The sequence below is a fragment of the Pelodiscus sinensis genome, chromosome 4 (assembly GCF_052426305.1).
Source record: "Pelodiscus sinensis isolate ZL-2025 chromosome 4, ASM5242630v1, whole genome shotgun sequence".
Lineage (NCBI taxonomy): Eukaryota > Metazoa > Chordata > Testudines > Trionychidae > Pelodiscus > Pelodiscus sinensis.
Genome location: NC_143055.1, coordinates 55,268,097 through 55,291,567, shown reverse-complemented (window position 1 = coordinate 55,291,567; position 23,471 = coordinate 55,268,097). Strand labels below are relative to the sequence as shown.

At 40.3% G+C, this 23,471-nt stretch overlaps 1 protein-coding gene across 10 annotated transcripts in view; it reads right to left on the bottom strand.

Moving 5' to 3' along the window:
• MICU3 (mitochondrial calcium uptake 3) overlaps positions 1-23,471 on the bottom strand; it is a 104,154-nt gene that overhangs the window by 60,421 nt on the left and 20,262 nt on the right. For all 10 annotated transcript variants that reach the window (XR_016349410.1, XM_089777879.1, XM_075930351.2 and 7 more), the window contains exons 2-4: positions 19,776-19,929; positions 6,186-6,217; positions 686-764 (exon numbers count right to left, since the gene is read on the bottom strand). Coding sequence is in view for 9 of the 10 variants with exons in the window: in XM_089777879.1 (XP_089634005.1) it covers positions 686-764; positions 6,186-6,217; positions 19,776-19,929 (265 nt within the window). In the remaining variant the exon portion in view is untranslated. The remainder of the gene's footprint in view (positions 1-685; positions 765-6,185; positions 6,218-19,775; positions 19,930-23,471) is intronic.

Sequence of the window (23,471 nt, the reverse complement as noted above, 5' to 3'; positions counted from 1 at the left end):
CAGCCAGTGGCTTCTGGAGAGCCATGGAGAAGCTTGGGCAGCAGCAGGGCAGGCTGGAGCCCTAGCCTGGTGACAACATGGACCACAAGGGGGAGGAACCTTCCCTGGTCCAGAAAATCCCCTTATTCAGGACTAGTCAGGTCCCAAGGGTGCCAGACCAACGAGTCTAATCTGTACCACATAAGAAGAACTAGCAGTCCTCTTCAATTACAACTATTAATCCAATTGTTAGGGAACTCATGTGGGAGACCTTTGTTCAATTCCACCTCCCGCCCAGTGAGAAGAAATCTGAACATGGAAATCTCCCACTTCTCAGTTAAAGTGCCTTAATCATTACAGCATTAGAGTATGGAGTAGTTTCATACGGGCAAAATCATCCTTGTTGAAGTCGTACCACTTTGTATTAAAAATTATATATACGTATACAGCAAGACCGAGAATAAGAGTGACTGTTCAGTAATTAGGGCACTCAGATAAGAGGTGAAATTCGCCATTCAAATCCTTCTCAGACAGAGGGGGAGCTGAATTAGTATCTCTCACATCCCAGGTGAGTACTGTAATCTGCTTTCCTTCCTTTTGGAAACAAATTAATGATTCAATTTAAAGTGTATATATTAGCAACAATATTTCCATTATAAATAATCTAAAATATATGTAGTCATTCAGTAAAATAAATCCTCCTTACCTTTCTCTCTAAGATTACGGAAAAGTTTTGATGATCCTTTCCAAACTGGTGGTGTCTCTATAAGTATCTGATTCAATTCCTGAGGAAAAAACAAACACCAAGTAATTAGTAAAGTCATTACCATATTAAAGAATTAACTCTAAGAAATCAAGACATGAGACAAGTAATTTTACACAAAATTCCTATTTAACTTAACTCACAATGTGTGGCAGTTACAAAGGGAAAAATTTTAGATTGCAAAATGTTCCTGATCCAGCAAACACTTAAACACAGTGTAAGCTTTGCTCATGTGAGTAATCCTGACACTAGTCTCATAAAATAATGGAAGTGGAAGGGACCTTGCGAAGTCATAATGCGCAATTATGGAAGGACCAAGCACCATCTAGACCATTCCTGACTGATGTTTGTCTAACTGCTCTTAAAAATCTCCAATGACGGAGGTTCCACAACTTTCCTAGGCAATTTATTATTGTGCTTAACTACCCTGACAGTTAGGACACTTTTTCTAACACCTAACCAAAACCTCCCTTGCTGAAATTTAAACCCATTGTTTCTTGTCCTAGCTTCAGAGGTAAAGGAGAATAATTTTTCTCCTTCCTCCTTGAAATCTTTTAGGGCACGTCTATACAGCAGCATTATTTTGGAATAAATGGCATTATTCCGAAATAACAAAATACACATCTACACTAAAGCCTTTCTTCCGAAATAACAATTGTGAATTTTGCCCACATGCTCAGGGTTCAACTGATCTCCATATTTGGGGTCAGGAAGGAATTTTCCTCCAGGGTAGATTGGCTGAGGACCTGTAGGTTTTTCACCTTCCTCTGTAGCATGGGGCACGGATCACTTGCTGGAGGATTCTCTGCATCTTGGGGTCTTCAAACCATCATTTGAGGACTTCAATATCTGAGATATAGGTGAGAGGATTATTCCAGGAGTGGGTGGGTGAGATTCTATGGCCTGCATTGTGCAGGGGGGTCAGACTAGATGATCATAATGGTCCCTTCTGACCTTAAAGTCTATGAGTCTATGAGCTGGAGCACTTCTTACTTCAACTCATGGTAACCCTCATTTCACGAGGAGTACAGGAAGTGGAAGGAAGAGTGTCCTTCCTTTGACTTCCTGCTGTGTAGACTAGGGATGTGAAGGACTAATTGACAGGTTTGTTGACTAGTCACTTCCCCTCCCTTGCTGCCTCTATCAGAAAGAGGCAGCAAGTGGGGGAAGAGGAGGAGGTACTTCAAAGTAGCAGTGCCACTTGGAGTCTGATGCAGACCCCGGGCTCCACACGGTGCCTCCCCTTTGAAATGCTGCGTGCAGCCCAGGGCCAGCTGGAGTGTTCCCAGGCTGCATGCAGCGTTTCAAAGCAGCAACACCACATGGAGCCCGGGGTCAGCTGGGGACTCCCCCACTGACACTGGGCTCCATGTGGCACTGCCACTTTGAAACATCGTGGGGGAACTTGGTGTCAGGCTCCTCACGGTGTTTCAAAGCAGCAGCGCCATGTGGAGCCCGGGATCAGTCCCCAGCTGATCCTGGGCTCCATGTGGCACTGCTGCTTTGAAATGCTGCATGCAGCCTGATGCCAGGCTCCCCACAATGTTTCAAAGCAACAGCACTGCACGGAGCCCAGGATCAGCAGGGGAGTCCCCAGCAGATCCTGGACTCCACGTAGCGCTTTCGCATTTGAAGTGTAACAGCAGCCCTAGGTCTGTTGCTACACTTCAAAGGTGGAGGCGCCCTATTGACTAATCGAATAGTCAATGCAAAATGCATCGACTATTTGGTTACCCAATTAGTCCATATTTAACATCCTTAGTGTAGACAGCACCAAAAGCAGACGTAAGCTATTTCGACTTAAGCTACGCAACTGATGTAGCTGAAGTTGAGTAGCTTAATTTGACTTTAGCCTTACTGTGTTGATGTACCCATTGAATCTTGAAAGCTGTTATATCCCCACTCTAGTTTTCTCTTTTCTATAGTAAACAAACCTAATGCTTTCAATTCTCCCTTATAGAACTTTCAATAATTTTTGCTGCTCTTCTCTGGACCGTCTCCAATTTGTCCATATCTTTCCTCACATATGGTACCCAGAACTGCACATAGTTCTCCAGTAGAGACCTACCAGTGCACCAGCTGGGACCACTGGACCTGCAAGCAGCTGAGGACTGGCTTGGACCACCTGGATCCCAGCTAGACACGACCATCCTTGACTCCCTGAGTGACCTGCTAAAAATCTAGGTATCCACTGTGGGGGGAGAAGGGAGGGCCATTAAAGGCCTTAGGCCAGCGCATTTCGGGCTGGAGCCCCCGCTGAACCAGCAGCAGCTGCTCGGCTGCTTCTAGGGCCCTGGGCTGGGATGCAGTGGTGTGGGCGGGCCTGCGTCCCCTCTGCCACCCACCTACTGGGTGGCAGTCTCCTGCTCTCTGCCACTGCAGGCAAGCTGCCTGCACCCCTCCTGAACAAGGAGACCCCCAAACCTCTGTGACTGTTTGCTGCCCCGTCCTGAACCAGGGCCTGTTACCCATTCCCAGATTCTGCGAAACAGAGGTGAGGGACATGCAGAATATGATGTTGGATCCTTGCTCACACTGGCTAATAGCCATTGAGGGTCCTATCCTCCAGGAACTTATCTAGTTTCCTTTTGAATCCTGTTATAATCTTGACCTTTACAATATCCTCTGGCAAGAGTTTCACAGGTTGACTCTGAAGAAATACTTTGTTTGAAATCTGCTGCCTATCAATTTCACTGACTCCTAGTTTTTTCTGTTATGTGAAAGAGTAAATAACATTCCTTAGTATATATTTCCATACTAGTCATGATTTTATAGAACTGTCAAATCTCCTTCCCTTTAATCATCTATTTTCCAAACTGAACAGCCTCAGTCTTTTTACCTCTCCTCATATGGAAAGTGTTCAGTACTCCTAAATTCGGTTGCCCTTCTTTGTACCTTTTCCAAATCCAACATGTGTTTTTCTGAGATGTGGGTGACTAAATTTGCACACACTCATGGATTTATATAGAGGCAATATATTTTCTGTCTTATTATCTATCCCTTTCTTAATGAGTCCCAATATTTTATTAGCTTTTTTGATTGCCACTAGACATGGAACAGATAATTTCAGACAACTATCCACATTGACTCTAAGATCTCTTTATTGATGGATTACACTAATTTAGACCTCATCATCTGTATGTATATTTGGGATTATATTTTCCCAATGTGCATTACTTTGCATTTATCAACACTGAATTTCATCTATCATTGTGCTGCCTAGTCACTCAGTTTTGTAACATCCCTTTGTAACTCTATGTGGTCTGATTTAGAATTAACTATCTTAAATGAATTTTGTCATCTGCAAGTCTTCTCACCTCACTTTTCACCCTTTTTTACAGATCATTTATGAATATGTTGAACAGCAATCGTCCCAGTATAGACCCACCATTATTTACTTCTCTCCATTCTCACCAGTTATTTCTACCCCTTTTAACTGGACTGACTGACAATGCTTTCAGAATAATCTAATTAATGTTAATTTACTTTAATGACAAGCCTTTTCTCATCTTAATTATCCTGCCTCAGTTTATAAACAAACTCCCTGCTGCAAAGGCTGTGATGCTCTCCATTTCCCATTTCATCGTATATCACACTCAGGTGGTGTAGCAGTTAAGAGTTCTGTCTGAGGCTAGGGTGAGCAGACCCCTGGTACAAAGTTCAGGATTGGAGCACCCCTCTGGACTCCTCAGATGGAGCCCCTGTTCTACAAAGCTCTGTTGCACCTGAACAGCATGGATCCACATCAACATCCATTTAAAATATCCAGAAGTAACCAACAAACTGATGTTTTACTTTCCTTCATATTTTCAGTGTTGTCACTTCTTTGTGGTTTTGTTTGCTGTCACTTCATTACTTGTTTTTACTGTTTCTATGTGTGTGAAGTATTAAATTAAGAGTAGACATACCATAGAAACTGTATCAGCGTGAGTGAATGCCTTTTGCTCTCTTTTCCAGTTCAGAAAATATTATATTAATATTTACTAGAAAAGCACGATCATTTCTACTTGACTCATATATTTGTTTAGCATGTAAAAGCAGAGCTGTGTGTGCAGACAATATGCATGCAAGAGGACTGCATTTTTGTGGACTGCAAAATCTTCAGCATTCTAGTATTTTGGAAAATGTTTAATTTTTTTTAGAGCAGCTTTCCCTGACAATTAAGTGGTGTACGAGAGCAGAGTATTAAACTGGACCTTGGGCACATATTTTTTATGCTTTCACTTAATGGTCATGTCTTTGTTTTATTTATATAGCTGTTTTACTAGCTTGAGTTGTTAGAAAATATGATAAAATATATGTACTTCAAGTTCAGTGTTAATTTTTTTATTGTAATATGTATCTTAAGCAGTGCACGTTGTGAATTATGCCTTGTTTTAATATTCTCTCTTTCTTCCATACCTTTTAAAAATATATATTTCATCTTGATTTTTTGTTTTTACTGGTGGTACACATCCGCATATCACCTCAATATTGGTGCTGCACATAACTAAATTCATTTTGCACTATGTATGAAAATAATTAGAGGGAACAGACCCCTACCCCCACTGAAATGTATAGTACTATTAAATGTCAATTTCCTTTAGGTCACTATGGGATCCTGGATAGTCAGTCTCAAGAACTCCTTCCTCCCAATACAGAGCATATGGATTAAAATGAAGGCTTGCATAGAATGGAACAGGCTGAGGTGGTTTTTTCATGCTTCTTAATTCAGCATTCCAAAATTCTATTTGTCCTCTTACTGGGGCAAGTAACTTTATTTATTAGAACAAAGGTGTTATTTCTGTCATCACCATCAAAGTACTGTTAAGTAGATTTTGTGCCCAAGCTAGCACATTTTCAAGACAATTTTGCAAGTCTGCCTTAACCATATTTCCATCCTGCTCTTTTAAAATTATTAATTCATTGCCTTATATTTCCCTAGAAACCAGTCGTCAGCCTCTGGATTAGCTTTGGGCTTATCTACACACAAAATTCTGCAGCTGTGCCACAGTAAAACTTCAGTGTAGATGTTATCTAAAACAACGGGAGGGGGTTTCCCCATCAGCATAGGTAATCTACCTTCTGTTGACGTAAGGCTGTTGACATGGGGACTTAGGTCAAACTATGCTGCTAAGAGGTGTGGATTTTTCACACCCCAAATAAGTTAGACCAAGCTAATTTTCTAATGCAGACCAGGCCTTTGAAGGAATAATAGAGGATTATAGCAAGCAATCCCTTTACTAGCGACTAATGGACTACTATGACATTTCAACAAGCAGAGGAGGAAGTGTCTGGGGTTTTGTTTTTAAACCTGTGATTTAAAAAAAAAAAACAAAATCTCATCCATAAAAACAATAGTGCCTATTTTTTTCTCCTCATAGTTGCAAGTTTATAGCATATATTTACTTAACTGATGTGAAGAAACCCAAGGTTGCAATATACAGAAAGAACTATTGCTCACCTGTTTTGAAAGAGATTTCCACTTTTTAGCACCTGAAATAAGGGAGAAAAATTAAATGTAGCATTTAATGAAACACCTTTTTATAGGGTAGCATCATGATTTACCACCTATATTTTGTAGCAAAGAGACTGTATCTCTACTTTAGTTAATTTAGGGACAGATTCTTGCTTTTAAGCAAATTGTGTTTGGTTCCAAAGCACTTAGTATTTTTTCAGAAAGTACAAAACATACTTCAAAAATCTTATGTAAAGATATATTTCCTTACTAAAATTCATTTATATAAAAAATGATATCTTCATGGCCTCTACTACCACAATATTGTAAACTCTAAAGAGGGTATACCTACAGAGTCCATATACAAATGATCTGAATATAAGTAGGACTATTACAACTGAGACTGCAGTTCTTTTGTGGTAGGCACTATACAAACATATAGTAAGAGACAGTCCCTGCCCCAAAGAACTTTATCTAAATGGACAAGACGTACAAATGTGAAGTGAAAACAGAAGCACAAGGAGATTAGGTCAGATGCCCAAGAAAGAAACAGGATCGATCTCTCCAGATTCCTAGTCTAGTGCGCTGTCCCCCAAATCATGCTGTCTCTCTGAGAACCTATCAGTAGTAGCCTTCCTTTCTCTTTCAAGACAATTTTTCTGCAGATTTCCACAATATGGGACTTGCAGCTGATGATGATGCTCAAGAGGATGGCTAAACATACCAAAGCACGGTCCTCTCAAAATAAGCTTACAGTGGGAACTTACTATGAAAACAATGTTTGTGAAAACATGAACTGATCTCCAAATACAATTCATAGGTACAGTAACTTCACACTTTCTACGCTTCCAGGATTATCCAGGTGCTGTAGATTAATTTCATACAATCTTCATACAATAGATGGCTTTCCAGCTTCCTTCTGAAAACCTCCAGGAAAGAAGCTCTCATAACCTCTCTAGGTAGTCTGTTCAATTGTCCTACTGTTCTTAAACTTAGGAAGTTTTATTTAAGCTAAATCTGTTATTCTGTAGTATGAATCCATTGCATCTTGTCCTGCAAATAAACCTTCTCCTTCTTTTTATGGCAACCTTGCAAGTGTTGGAAGACCATTATCAGGTCTTCTTTCAATCTTGTCTTTTCCATACTAAACATACCCTGTTCCTTTAGTCTTTGCTCATACAGCTTCCATTCCATTGCTTTCATCATCTTTGTTGCTCACTTCTGGATCTTTTCCAGTTTCTCCACATCCATTCTATACATTGGCAATCAGAATTGGACACAGTACTTCATCTGAGGCTTACACAGAGCTAATTAGAGCAATATTATCATTTCCCCTGCTATGCTTCTGTTAATGCAACCTAAAATTATATTTGATTTTCTATACTGACCACTGAGGGAAGTTTAAAAAAACTGGGCCAGTGTACTCATGAGGGAGAAGTCTGAGGGGGACTGGATAACAGTGTTCAAATATGTTCAGGGATGTTATAAAGAGGATAGGGATCAATTTTTCTCCCTGTCCATCAAAGATAGGACAAGTAGTGATGGACATAATCTGCAGCAAAGGAAATTCAGGTTAAATAGTAGGAAAAACTTTTAAACTACAGAATCATAGAACAGGCAGGAATCTTGAAAGATCATCAAGTCTTTATCTCTGCACTCGTGACAGGACTAAGCACCACTGGACTATAAGGAAAATTAACCTCTAGAACAGGCTTCAAAGGGAGTTTGTGGAATCCCTACCATTCATTGGAGGTTTTTAACAATAGGTTAGAAAAACATCTATAAAGGTTGACCTACGTTTACTTGGTCTTACCCCTTGCACAAGGAGTTGGAACTGGTGACCTCTCAAGGTCCTTTTCAGTTCTACATTTCTGAGGTTCCCAAGATACAGCCCCATGAGGTGGATAAGAGCTTTTCTTAAAATTCACAGATTCAACCAACTTTTTTGGAGGGAGTGGGGTGAGGAAAGCCTATATGTTTCAGGAGATGCTGGGGAAGGTTAGTAAAGGAGAAACTCACATCAATTGTCTCTCAGATGCTTAACAATTACTGTAACAACCAAGTAATAAAATTCATGATTTTGGAATACACTGTCGGAGATTTCTCTCACAGGCTTTGCTAAGAACTATACAGTCAGAACATTTCAAAGCTGGGACTATTATCTCTATTTTGTTCATACCACCTAATGGAAAGATCAACAGATTAGTACCAGTAGGTTGTAACAGTTTTTATAGTGTGGGTGCTGAAAGCAATTGAACAAAACTGTAAACTCTATATATGAAGGAAATCACTTCAAAATAGGGGATGCTGCCACATACTCAGCCACTCTAGCTCCAGCACCACTGATAATCAGAAGCTTGGGATACTATTCCTGGATCTTTCATTAGCTTTCCTGGTGACCTTAAGCTAATCACTTCACTCTGTCACCACTGTGCAGATGAAAAGAATGAGATACTAAGATGTTTTCCTTCTTGGGAAAGTGCTTTAAGATCTACCGATGGAAGACACTGTGCAAGGGTTAGGTATCATTCTCATTCTCAGAGCATCTCAACTGTACACCTATTAGATAACTGCAACTGCCTAACTGTCCGCTAATTCCTACCAACAAATTTCTTTCTGTTCAAAAAAACAGAAATTCGCCAACAAAAAACTTAATTAATGCAGAGTTATGATAGTTCTTGTGGTATTCATAAAATTGCATCAGCAAAGAAGCTTCTTAAAACCAGAAAATAAAATTAAAGTACCTTCCCATTCAACCTTAACTCTGACCTCCTTGAGTGATGTTCCAATATGCCCGTAACACATTGACACTATCTCTGAATTATGCTAAACAGTAGTTACCTACACCTGCCCTACATTCAAACACCAACTATGTTACATTTTACAACCTTTCAATACCTTTTACAACCTCTTCAATCTTCTGCATGAGGCCATCTAAACACAGTATTTTCCATTTACCCTTCATAAACCCCACAGATCACTTTAAAGGCCTCGGAGCAACTGCCCTTTCTGTCTTCCTGCATTAGTGGCCCTACATACTAATCTTTCACTTAACTGTGACAACCCTCTGTCTCACATAGTATTAAAATGAGGTCACTGAAGGTACATATGAACTTCTTTCCTTTAATCATATATATGGGTGTCAAGAAGATGGGTTCACTCACACTCCCAGATCACTTCAATCACAGCTCAAATGCAAGGACATTTACATTAACCCCGTTTTCTGGTTTTTCAGAGTTAAGAGTTTTGCTGAACTCAACATTCTAGAAAGGTATGAAATAAATACTAGTCAACTTTAACTTTGCATGCATGGAGTAGGTCAGATTCTATACCAATTAGACACAGCAGCTACAATAGAATTTAATTTAGGAGTAGTTCCATTCCTCATATTGAGATTTGAATGGGACTACTTGATTATGTTCATACCTCAGAAAGCCTGTTAACCCTCTGCTCCCTTTAAATGTTTAATTTCAAGCCAAACATACAGCAAGCTAGGCAAAAACAACAAATGGGCTGGTAGCACTTTATAGATTAACAAAACATGTAACTGGTATCACGAGCTTTCATGGGCTCACAGCCCACTTCTTCAGATGACCAGAGCTTCAGATGACCAGTTTTTCATATAACTTTATGTCTAATATCTTAAATATGTACAGTAGAGAAATGGCTGTAGTCTATCTTTTAAAAAGGTAACACATTTTGATATAGGCTAATTAATCTTATTGGGGAAGGGGGGGGGGGGAGACCAAGCACAAAAGAGAATTTTGAACAGAAAATATCTGCTAATCATGAGGCATTAGATTAGAATGGCAAGTGGCATTTTACATTGGGCATGTCAACACACACTCATATAGTGTAGCATGGGGTTTTCTATAATTTTTTTAAGTCAAATTAGAAGTTAAAAGGGAGAAAAACAAAATTCTATTTCTTACTCTTTCCAAAAGTATTTTTTAAAGTGTAAACATGTATCCAATGGATACAAATCATAGAATTACAAGACTGACTCACCATAAAACAGTTTAATAGAATCATAGAAATATAGAATCCTAGAACTGGAAGAGACCTCAAGACGTCATTGAGTCCAGTCCCCTGACCTCACAACAGGACCAAGCACCGTGCAGATCATCCCTGATAGATGTCTATCCAACCTGCTCTTAAATATCTCTGGTGATGGAGATTTCACAACCTCCCTATGCAATTTATTCCAGTGTTTAACTGCCCTGACAGGAAGTTTTTCCTAATGTCCAACCTAAATCTCCTTTGCTGCAATTTAAGCCCACTGCTTCTTGTCCTATCCTCAGAGGCCAAGGAGAACAATTGTTTTCCCTCCTCCTTGTGACATCATTTTAGAAACTTGAAAACTGCTATAATGTCCGCTCTCAGTCTTCTCTTTTCTAAACTAAACAAGACCAATTCTTTCAGTCTTCTCTCATAGGTCATGTTTTCTAGAACTTTAATTATTTTTGTTGCTCTTCTCTGGACCTTCTCCGAATTTTCCACATCTTTCTTGAAATGTGGTGCCCAGTACTGGATAGAATACTCCAACTGAGGCTTAATCAGTGCAGAGTAGAGCAAAAGAATGACTTCTCATGTCTTGCTCACAACACTTCTGTTAAGGCATCCCAGAATCATGTTTGTTTTTTTGCAACAGTGTCACACTGTTGACTTAGGTTTAACTTGTGGTCCACTATGACCCCTAAATCCCTTTCATTAGTATTCCTTCCTAGACAATCACTTCCCATTCTGTAGGTGTGAAACTGATTGCTCCTTCCTAAGTATAGTACTTTGAATTTGTCCTTATTAAACTTCATCCACATCCACTGCTTCTCCGATATCCACAAGGCTTGATATCCTATCAAAGAAAGCTATCAGATTGGCTTGACATGATTTGTTCTTCACAAATGCATGCTGGCTGCTACCTATCACTTTATTATCTTCCAGATGTTTGCAAATGGATTCCTTAATTACTTGCTCCATTATCTTCCCTGGTACAGATGTTAAGCTAACTGGTCTCTAATTCCCTGGCTTGTCCTTATTCCCCTTTGTATAGATTGACACTGTATGTGCCATTTTCTAGTCTTTTGGAATCTCTCCCATCTTTCATGACTTTTCAAAGATAATAGCTAAAGGCTCAGATAGCTTCTCAGTCAGCTCCTTGAGTATTCTAGGATGCATTTCGTCAGGCCTTGGTGACTTGCAGACAGCTAATTTTTCTAAGTAATTTTTAACTTGTTTTTTATTTTATTTTAACTTCTAAACCTACCCTATTTCCACTAGCATTCCCTATGTAAGGCAACCTGTCACCATCCATCTTCCTGATGAAAACTGAAATGAAGTCATTCAGCACCTTTTGCCATTTCCAAGTTTCCTGTAATTCTTTCTCCCTCTTCATTGAGCAATGGGCCTACCCTGTCCTTGGTCTTCCTCTTGCTTTTAATAAACTTGTAGAACGTCTTCTTGTTACCCTTTATGTCTCTAGCTAGATTTAACTCATTCTGTGCCTTTGCCTTTCTAATCTTGCCCCTGCATACTTGTGTTGTTTGCAATATCCTTTGTAATTTGACCTTGTTTCCACTTTTTATCCGACTTCTTTTTTATTTTTAAATCATGTAAGATCTCCAGGTTGATCCAAGGTAGTCTCCTGCCATACTTTGTATCTTTTCTATGCAGTAGAATAGTTTGCTTTTGGGCCCCCTTAATAATGTCCCTTTAAAAAACTTCCAATTCTTGTCAGTTGTTTTTCCTCTTAGTCTTGCTTCCCATGGGACCTTACCTACTAGCTCTCTAAGTGTACTACAATCTGCTTTCCTGAAATCCATTGTCTCTATTTTGCTGTTCTCCCTTCTACCATTCATATAATATACTATGATTTATTTCATAAATCCAATTCTTTACTACAAATATAGGGGTATAATTTTAAAGTTAAGCATAGCTTTGGTTTTATACTATAATTCTATTATGACTGTCTAAAGTTAAAAGTTTAATTATGAAAAATACTTCACACTTTTACCACCCTATTATCCAATGTTCAGTCACTGTTTAATCAAAAAGGAAGCAACCACACTCTTGACTTTAGCAGTGCTTATAAGATTTCCAGGGTAAATCAATCACAATAGCTGTATTTATTTTACCAGAAATCTCACCAGGTCTAGTATTATTAGCTTTTCTATGCAGCAAAAGTAAACAGCTACTACTATTCCTCTTCAAAGGGAACTTTGCTTTCTGACAAAACTCAAGGCTCTTCTAGTGTTCATCTGCTGGAAGTTTAAGTATGAGTTCTGCCTTCCCACGTTCTCCATAAAATAGAGGCACCACTGTATGAACAGCCCTTAGAGATGAAAATTCATAACAAGTTTAAAGCAAACAATTTTTTTTAAATGCAAGGCATGATTTTATTTAAAAATTCAATCTTTGCTTCAAAAAGGTATCTTTCTATGTCATTCTATAGTTAATAAAACAGGACAGACAGCTAGCAATCTCTTTAAAATGACAACAGTAAAAATAACACAAATAATTTATTACTTTACATCTACTTTATTACTTTACGTCACAGCTTTATAAAAAATGTAATTAATTAAATACTCATAACAGCGCTATGAAATATTAATTCATCTTACAGAAGAGGAAATATATCCAGAAACAACAGCTGTATTCCACATAGCAAATCAGTGGCACATCCAAAGTCACACAGCAAATGAGGCAGTAAAAGATTAGTACTCAAATATTCATGGAATCAGAAGCTGGAAATCAGAAAGATCTGACATTCATGTAGTCCTTCCACTGCATAGGTGACTTGACTTGTGGTAGCATTCAGAAGGTGCACACTCCCGCCATGTCCTGTTAAAATTTTTAGTGCTAAATAGGGTTCCTCCTGCCCTTGTGGATGGCCCTCCTTACCCCCTCTCTCGTGCAGGCATCAGTCATCCCTGTTCCACTGGCAAATAGCATAGCTGAAGTTGACATACTGTAAAATCTCGAGTATAATGTGCACTTTTTTCCGATTTTTTCTGGGTCAAAGTCGGGGTGCACATTATACATAGCAGTTTTTTCCATGATTCTGACATTGAAAAGGTAGGGTGCGTATTATACATAGGTGTGCATTATACTCATGATTTTATAGTTCTTACCATGGTGTCTTCCACACAATAAGGTTGGAGGGGGTTGGTCTCCTGTCTACTCCAGCTACGCTTCTCATCCTGGAGATGTTTCAGAGTTGGGGGGAGCATCTTGGAGGTCAATTTATCACATCTAAGCAGATTGATAGCAGCAGGAAGATCAAGCTCTTATTTACTAATTATCTTATGCTGAGGAAGAAATCCTTGTGATCTATTTTGGGTCCATGTGTTGTAGCTCGTTGCTTATTGTACCAGATTGTCTGGTGATCTTCTTCCCATGTTTTCTCTGATGTTCTATTTTCCTTATATGATTTATACTGCGGAGGATGCAAATCTGAAGCATGCTTTAATTAGAAATGGCAGGAATTTAGTAGTGTATTGTATAATTAGTGTCTCTCCAAAATACTCAACTCCCAGGATGACTAACTGAAAGTCAGCTGTTTGAGAGATCTGGAGGTGCAACAGATGTCTAAGGTATAGTACATGTGCTCTATTGTGTTATTGCTATGCTGTGGAAAGAGTATCTGAAAGTGGTACTGCAAGTGGGTGGCTTTATATAAAGTGAGGCCTTTAAAGTGGTAGAGGAAACATAGCCTAAATTCTGATGTAGAGCTGACACTTGATGTTGTCAGAGATGCCAACCTTGCTCTGAGACTTTTCTGGATGTTTATTTAAAAAGTAGAGAGGAATTAGGGAGCTTGCTTGGACCTCTCCCTTCTCCTAGCTTCCCCCTGGAGAAATCAGGCTCTTCTTCCTTAGGAGCTTGGGTCCAACTCCACATTGCTCTACTGACTTGCATTGCACTTCTATGCCTCCTAGAGCTCTTTATTATCTTGACTAGTTCTGGGCCCATGTCTCCTTTTCCTGGGATGATCCTTCTCCTCTTCTGATTTCTGTCATTGTTTCCTCTCTTTCGCTCCCCCGTTGCTGCTTGCTCCTGCAGCTTCTCCCCTCTACAGACTGTGTAGTGAAGGTCTGTGCAGTAATTGTCAGTGGACTTGAGGAAGTGGATTCACCACCAATGCCTGTCTGCTTGTTGAGTCCTAGCTGCCTTTTATGGACCCTGCAGGCTCATTCTAGGTACCTAGAATGTCTTCCTGTAGTCCAGCAAGGTCCACACAGCGTAACATACAGCCTGTGGCTTGGATGGTGAATCCAACAGTGCTTGAACCCATTTAAAATCACCGTAGTTTGCTTTCTACCAGGCTGTCACTACATAATTTGTACATATGCCACAGGAGCAGAACAGAATGATGCATCCTGTGCCCACAGCATTATTTGGCATGTTAGACCCAAGAGGTGCTGTCTCTGTCTCTCTGTCTTAAAAATATTTCTATAAGTGCATGTGCTTGCAAAATTAGTAGATTTCTGTCTGAATTAATAACGTGGTTTCATGTACAAATTGGAAGGATTACTGAAAGTTTGGGATGACTGGCATATCTGCATTGTGAAAGGGGCTCCAATTTATTTACCCTAAATCAGGGAAAGGGAAAGAAAGAAATAGTTAAATATTGCTTCATGGATCAAAATGTCAAAGATTTTGAAGTTCAATTGATGTGGTGGTTCTTGACAATGGGTGGGGATCTATGGGCTATTTTCTGCTGGGAAGCAGAAGGTATTCCATCAATGTAGTCCTCATTAATGGAAGGATATTATATCTTTCTTCAAAAGTTGTCATGGAGATAAGGAAATATATTTTATTTGACAACCTTCTGTTAGTGAAAGACACATACAAACTTTCAAATTTAGACAAAGCTCACAAACTTTGTGTATCTAATATTCTGGACTAACATGGTTACAACAACACTGCAAAATTCAAGAGTTGTAGCAGTTTTGATATCACTTGATTCAGACAGCTGCAACTTCTTTTGTGTGGTTGCTACTGAGAGAAAAAGGAAGGATGTTGTGGTCTGCACAGAATCTTCAAGCTCTACTTAATCTGCATTAACCGGTTTTGCCAGTTCTCTGGTGATGGTTTCAGCACTCTTTGTACTGTTGACTTTAGAAAGGAGGACTCTAACAACTTAAATCGGTGATCATACATCACTCCTGAGCTACACAGCACATTCACTTTTCCTATAAATTGTGAATGTTGCCACCAGATTATTCCTAGTTTAAGAGCCAGAAAATCAAAACAGATAAGATTGCTATGTGCTCGTACAATGCCTAGCACCATGGAGCAGTGATCCAAGATTAGGGATCATAGGCATCACAATAATACAAATGTAGCTCAAGGTCCAGTGTGCTTTAGGAGCAGCCCTTAGAATTACAAGTTGTAGACTATAAACTGTAGCATGTTGGGAGAATTTCCTGCCAGGATGTTTCCTCTGTGCCCCAGCAGGATCTCAGCACTGAGGCTAGGTCTACAGTAGGGGATAAGTTTGAATTAAGATACGCAACTCAACATAATTAACGTAGCGGGAGCTGAAGTATCTTAAATCAAAATTGGCACAATCCACACTGTGGGAGGTCAATGGGAACACGGCTTAAAAGCCAGTTTCCCCCAGCACCATCTCCATGGGGGGGGGGGGAGGAGGAGGAGTGCAGGATGGAGAGGCATAGCGGGGGACCAGGCAAGCCAGTAATCAGCTGAATCCCAGCTCGTGTCTGGTCCAACCCCAGTTGGGCTCTTAATACATTTAAAAGGTTGAAGCACAGTGAAGGGAACCAGGTGCAAGCCGGGAATCAGCTGTCCCAGCTCACGCCTGATCCACCCACTGTGCTTCTGCTTTTTAAATGTATTAAGAGCCTGGTGGCTCTTAATATTTTAAAAAGGCAGAGCAGCAGCAGGGTTAGCTCCCAGGACAGGGCGCTAACCCCACTGTGGCTACACAGTTTCCCCTGCTTATCGACTAATTGACTCGTCGATGAATATTCCATTGACTAGTCAATTATCTGATTATACACAATTTAACATCCCTAGACAGCAACACCCTTTCAGTTTGAATTAGTGTGTCTTCACTAGACCCGCTAGTTCGAACCCTGGAAGTTCGACTGTGGTAGCTTTGATCTTCTCTATAGTGTAGACGTGGCCTGACTGAGCTAAGAGCACGTAGGCTACAAGCAGAAAGGAGGCTGTTGAACTGTTCAATGTTCTTTACAGGTAGGACCAAAAAGGGCTTATAGAACACCCTGAAAAGAGTTTAAGTGACACAAGAACATGGGCTTGTTTGTTGTGGGGATTAATTACTATGGGAGCTAGAACATGTTTGTAAGGGGGGCTATGTTGTACAATATACCCTCTGCTCTCCCAGTAGTCTCAGCACTAACTGAGTTGGGAGCACATAGGTTGCAAACAGAGAGGAGGCTGCTAAACTGTAACCCTGTTCTATGTTCTTTACAGAATAAAGTCTGTTCCTGGTAGGGTTACCAGGTAGACCCTGCCAAAAAACAGGACACACTTGATCATGGGCCGGGGGGGTGGGAGGGGAGGAAGAGGGGCTGGGTAGGAAGCAGAGCTGGCGAGGGTGGGGTCTGGGGGTCGTGGGGCTAGTCGGGAGGGAGGGCGTGAAGCAGAGTTGGGGGGGCGCGCGCAGGGCTGGCCGGGAGAAACGGGGGGGGTTAGGGTTAGGGGGGCCAGGAAGCAGAGCTGGGGAGGGTCGGGGGCTGTGGGGCTGGACGGGGGGGCCTGGAGGAAGGGGGGTCAGGAAGTGGAGCTGGTGGCAGGAGGAGGGGTGCAGCCACTGACCACAGCTGGAGTCCAAAGGGCCACGCCCCAGGCAGGCATTCCCTCGAGTTGCTAGAAGCCAAGCGGGGGGAGTGGCTGGGAGTCCAAGCCCCCACCCAGCTTCTGCACACAGCCAGAGGCTCCCAGCTGAGAGGCGGAGCTGCGATTGGTTCTGGGAGCCTCTGGTCGCAGGCAGAAGCAGGGCGGGGGGAGTGGCTGGGAGTCCCAGCCCTCGCCCCTGGCTTTTGCACATGATCACAGGCTCCTAGCACCAATCGTGGCCCTGCCTCCCAGTCACTTCCCTGCCCCTGCCAGGCTTCTGTCCAGTGCCCAGTCGGGAATTCAGAAAATACTGGACATTGCACATGTCCGGTATTTTCTGAATTTTTCTACCGTATAGACGGTGCAAATACTGGACTGTCCGGTAGAAAACCGGACACCTGGCAACCCTAGTTCATGGGGGTTTGTCTGAGTGGGTCTGGTCTAAGGTGCATACATACTGGGCATGTCTAGACTTGCTTTCACTTTCGAACGAGAATATTTGCATATCTTCTTCCAATCGCATTTTTGAAAGAGGATCTTATGAAAATGAAAGTAGTCTGGGTGCAGTTTTTTCGAAAAAAACTTTTTTGGAAAAAAAAAAAAAAAGCTTTTCCTAAAAAAAAAAAAAAAAAAAAAAAAGGTGGTTTACGCATTTTTTTTTCCGAGAAAGGGTTTTTTTTCCGAAAAAAAGGCATCCAAACTACTTTCATTTTCGAAAGAGGATCTTTCGAAAATGCAATTTGAAGAAGATATGCAAACTTGTGCCGAATTTGCATATCCTCTTTCAAAAGTGAAAGCAAGTCTAGATGTGCCCACTGACACACAACGCAGAGCACATAAAGGAACCTCAGGCCCAGTCTCCCAAAGTTGTGTAAAGAGTCACAAAGCTTTCCCGCAAGATCCCGTCTAGACTGGTGCTTTTCTCCGGCAAAACCCCGAGCCGGAAAAAAGCGGCAGCCATGTTCATGCAAATACCGCGGGGGATATTTAAATCCCCCGCGGCATTTGCAATTCCGAAGTGTCTCATTAGCATCCCTTTTCCGGAAAAGGGTGCCAGTGTAGACACAGCCCTAGTGTCTGGGGTTCTTGTACAGAATATTATTTGCTCTTCAATCATGAGATGCCTTACACAATCTTGAAAGGAGTAAACCATAAAAATAAAATAGATTAAAAAAATGGGAAAAACTGCTATACAAAGTTGTCTCAGACAGTAAACAGGGAAAAACCACTGTCTAGACTGATCTGGAAAAATTGGATAAACGGTCTGAGATAAATAGGATGAAGTTTAATAAAGACAAATGCAAAGTGCTCCACTTAGGAAGGAACAATCAGTTTCACACATACAGAATAGGAAGCAACAGTCTGGGAAGAAGTACCGCAGAAAGGGATCTAGGGGTTATAGTGGACCACAAGTTTAATATGAGTCAGCAGTGTGATGCTGTTGCAAAGAAAGCAAACATGATTCTGGGATGTATTAACAGGTGTGTTGTAAGCAAGACACGAGAAGTCATTCTTCCGCTCTACTCTGCGCTGGTTAGGCCTCAATTGGAGTATTCTGTACAGTTCTGGGCACCGCATTTCAAGAAAGATATGGAGAAATTGGAGAGGGTCCAGAGAAGAGCAACGAGAATGATTAAAGGTCTAGAGAATATGACCTATGAGGAAAGGCTGAAGGAATTGGGTTTGTTTAGTTTAGAAAAGAGAAGATTAAGGGGGGAAATGATAGCAGTTTTCAGATATCTAAAAGGGTGTCATGAGAAGGAGGGAGAAAACTTGTTCATCTTGGCCTCTGAGGATAGAATAAGAAGCAATGGGCTTAAACTGAAGCAAGGGAGGTTTAGGTTGGACATTAGGAAAAAGTTCCTAACTGTCAGGGTGGTCAAACACTGGAATAAATTGCCCAGGGAGGTTGTGGAATCACCATCTCTGGAGATATTTAAGAGTATGTTAGATAAATGTCTATCAGGGATGGTCTAGACAGTATTTGGTCCTGCCATGAGGGCAGGGAACTGGACTCGATGATCTTTCGAGGTCCGTTTCAGTCCTAGTATTCTATGATTCTATGAAAAGGGTTCTAGAGCAGTAATAGTTAATTAAAAAAGAAACTGGAATTGAATCTGTCTGTACAAATGAACTTCAAATCTTGCATGCCTACCTATTAGACAAAACATGATTTTCCGGAATTGCTTTTAACGGAAAAGTTTTCTGTTAATAGCATTTTCAGAAAAGCGCATCTAGATTGGCAGGATGCTTTTCCGCAAAAGCACTTTTTGCGGAAAAGCGTTCGTGGCAAATCTAGACGCGCTTTTCCGCAAAAAAGCCCCGATGGCCATTTTCGCGATCGGGGCTTTTTTGCGGAAAACAAATCTCTGCTGTCTACACTGGCCCTTTTGCGCAAAAGTTTTTCGGAAAAAGACTTTTGCCCGAACGGGAGCGGAAATTCAAGCGGCCAGTGTAGACAGCTGGCACATTTTTCCGCAAAAGCAGATGATTTTGCGGAAAAACTTGCCAGTCTAGACACAGCCAAAATGTTTAACTAAAGACTTCTAAGAGATTAAAAAGGAATTACAAAATTGGCTTTAATTTAAGGGCAAACAGTATGAGAAACCCTACAAACCTGGATGCCAATAAAATAAACGTCTGGAATTCTCCATTCTCCTTTGGATTCTCAACACTTTCTTTTCACTTACATAAAACAGAAATAGTAACCTAAAACAAGTTGCATGATAACATGCATCATCAAATTTAATACAGGAACTTCTTCCTACTTACTTTTGGGTGCATCACTTGTAACAGACTGAATGAAATCATATGGGGTCATATATAATTGGCCTTCAAATTCTAAACTGGCAAATATACGAAACCGTTGCTCTCGAGAAGTTGCATAAAGGTCCAGATCTTCAAAGTCTGATCTGCTTTCTGTGTCCTTAACAGACAAAAAAGGAAGTATCAGTGAAAAATTTTTTCTATTACATTCACCACAGTCTTCAAGACTCACTATGAAGAAAGATGTAAATGGCAAATGCATAAAGATAAATGTGTGCATAAAAACTTTCCAATATAAAGGCTTAAGGTTACCAATAGTCCTATTAATTTTATTTTCAACCCCTTTTAAGTTTCAACAACAAACTTCCTTTAGGCATGAAAACTGACAAGCTTAGTACAAGTTCTTAAAATGCTGCATCAGTCCAGCCCTACTGATGTAACTGCACCGCTGTCATGCTATAATGAAGACACTCTAGGCAGATGGAAAAGATGTCACCTATTAGAGTGGCTAATTACCTCCTAGAGAGGTAGCAGCTATATTGTCTAGACTGTGCTCTCTACACAGGAGTGCTAGATTGGTATAACTAACTTGCCCAGGGATATAGACCAGACATTACTCTTAAGCAAAAGGAAAACGTTCACTATGTTGATTTGGAGAGAAAAGTTCAAATACCTTTGTATGAAACTCACAAAAGTCTAATAATAACTGAAACAGCTTAGGATTCAAACTTCAAATAATACATAGATGTTGGACACATGGCAGTTTGAAATAAAATGTGCAATGAAAAGGGGAGAAAAGTGCTATTTTTGTTATTTCTACATGTGGAAATAACAAAAATAGCTCTTTTATATGCAAGAGGTTCTACCGGTGTAAACTTTCTACGGATATCCTGGGTTCAATAGCCAGTATTATTCAATACTGTTATACTCTGCGAGGAACAAACAAAGGAGCCACTCCTCCAAAAGTTAAGAAATCACTTAAATGGCGTAACTTCATATGAAATTCTGAAGTATGTAAATTCCAGGAGTACTTGAACTCTTGGGATACTGCCAAAGACCTTTCATCTCATCCTGTGGCTCCAGGAGGACATTCCTCCCTCTCTCTCTCAATCATGCATACAATTATGTATTAGAGGCTCTATAACTAGAGTAAAATCACAAAGGATATTAAATCTTCATGGTTCTCTTTTCTATTTTATACTATCTAATCTGAAAATGGAACACTGGCACGCGCCTCTATCTGCTAACTGCTGTTTGTAAAAATTCCCTGGCTATGTAGTGAGGTACATGCTTCTGTGGAGGCAGCATGAAGGAAAAAGCAGCATTTCAAACTGTTTGTCACAAATACAGAGAAAACCAACAGTAAGTTGACAGAACGCAACAGTTTTGTCAATGGTGGTAAACCTCATTCTAGGAGGAATAACGCCTTTTGTCAACAGAGTTCTGTCGACAAAAGGCGCTATTGCATCCACACTGTGTTTTTTCAAAAGAGAGCGTCTAGGCACTCTGTCGAAAAAACGGCTTGCTTTGTCGACAGAACTGGCTATAGTCCAGGCACTCTTTATCAACAGAGGCTTTGTCGACAGTATCTGTCGACAAAAGCCTGTAGTCTAGACATACCCAAAGAGAAAAAGCTTATGATATATTTGCAGTTAGTGTCCACGAAGAGATAACTGTCTTAAACTACAAATGGAAGGTATTTTTTTCCAGAAAGCTTTGTGAAGATGAGATTTAGATTTCAGTGATTAAAAGGAAAAGGCATGTTTACTGGTTGGTCACAAACATATACTTTCTTGAGTTGTTTTCCAAAATATAAACATTTAGTCACCTGGAAAAGTAAAACTAGGAGAACCAAGCTTCCTCCTATTTGTAGCTCCCTAATGACTAAATGTTTAAATTGGTGTTGTAGGCCACATGTAGAGCTGGGTTCGTAAATGGCAGAGCGACATTTGGTTGATAATTTCCTTTGGGGACAGATGAAACAATTATCTTGGGCTGCAGTCAGAAGTAAAACAAACCAAAAGAGTCAAAAATAAAATACATATAAAAATAAAAATGCAACTCCATTAGGGACAATTTAGATGAAGCTGCTGTCAAATTTTTCAGTTTGTACACTTGTAGATATGCTAAACAAGGGTCCTTTACAAATACCAACACAGATTTATCTTGCAAGACTGCATGCAGTCCCTTCTTCTACTAACAATCGTGGAGGTAGCGTCACAAGTTAAAATAATTGGCTATTTTTTCACCTGTCAAAATAGGTGAGAAATATTTTTATGACCCAAAAGAAATAATCCATAATTCAATCTTAAATTAAATGAAGCCACAAAATACTTTAAAATCTATTGTTTGTCCATACATTCTGCTCAGACTGATGAATATACCTTTTAAGCACCTCAAACAAGGAATCATTAAGTCTTTAAAGAAAAGTTCTCTGAACATTTTTCTTCCTTGATCAGGCTATTGTAACACAGCTCAAGTGTGCAGACAGGTTTAACTGATTACTAGAAATATTACAACAAGGCTAATGAAAAGCTTCAGAAATTATTAGGGGACTAGTTGAGAAAGAGGAAGGAAACATGTATGCAGAACCCATTTGATGAAGAAAAAACAATAACTGCATCAAGTATTCGCTTCTGTCAATTGTTAAAAGTTCTGTGAAAGTGAAAGTCTTAATATTCAATTTTTTCTCACCTTCAAGACAACTCTCAAACTGCAAAATTAGGAGGCCAATAACAAAATTTCTCACATTCAGAGACTTTATTAGATTGACAGAATGCCTATAATCCATAAAGCACTATCATGTAATTAAAAATCTTTTATCTTTTTAGAAGTCACTGTCTGCAAGATCATAAGGATTATTCTTCTCCCACAACTCTTCCTTGAAAAAAGTGAAGCAGCTTGATTCTCTATTCTTCTACATTTTAGATTAGCATTTCTATATATTTTAAAATATACCATACCAGCCAAATTTAGATTTTTTTTTGCTACTATGGCAAAGCTCTGGCTGTGCCCCAAAGATCCTGTGCTTTCTGGCTGTTAGTGTTTGCCTCCGAGGCTTGCTGTGATCCTCCATACAGCCTCCAACCCTTTACTAGATGCAAAGGTTACAGCATCATCTGCTAGTCCACTGCTTGGGGTGAAACCCCTTCGTAGTCCTGGTAGCTACTCTCAGGGATAGACTCTATAGTGGTGTGGGAAAGGTTGAGGGGAACCTGGGAACTATTCACCTAAGTTCCCTCTAGAATGCACTCTTGCACAGGTGAGCATAGGGAATTTTATTCCCACCCACTAAGCAGAGCCACGCTTAGAGGTAGGTAAGCTGCTGCTTTTGGATGTGTGAGTGGGGACTTAGGCTGGCAGCTCTCTTCTGTCCCCTACTCCCCAGGACTGGAGCTGGGGCCAGGGCCCAGTGGCTAAGGGATTAAACTCAGGTAACTAGCAAGGGTGTTGGTAAGGAGTCAGAAGAACCAATGGGGATACAGTACTGAAATTTGAATTGGATATAGATACCTGGTCTGTTCTTCCTTTGTGGAGATTTCTAAGAAAAGGGCTGGAGAGTGCAGACACAGGGTTCATAATTATCATGCCTAAAAGAAATATTGGACATGGGAGTGAACTAGACCCTGAAGTACAGATCAGAATGTATCGTGAGTAGAGGGAAAAAATGTATCTAGTCGCAATCAGGGTATTTTTTTTTAT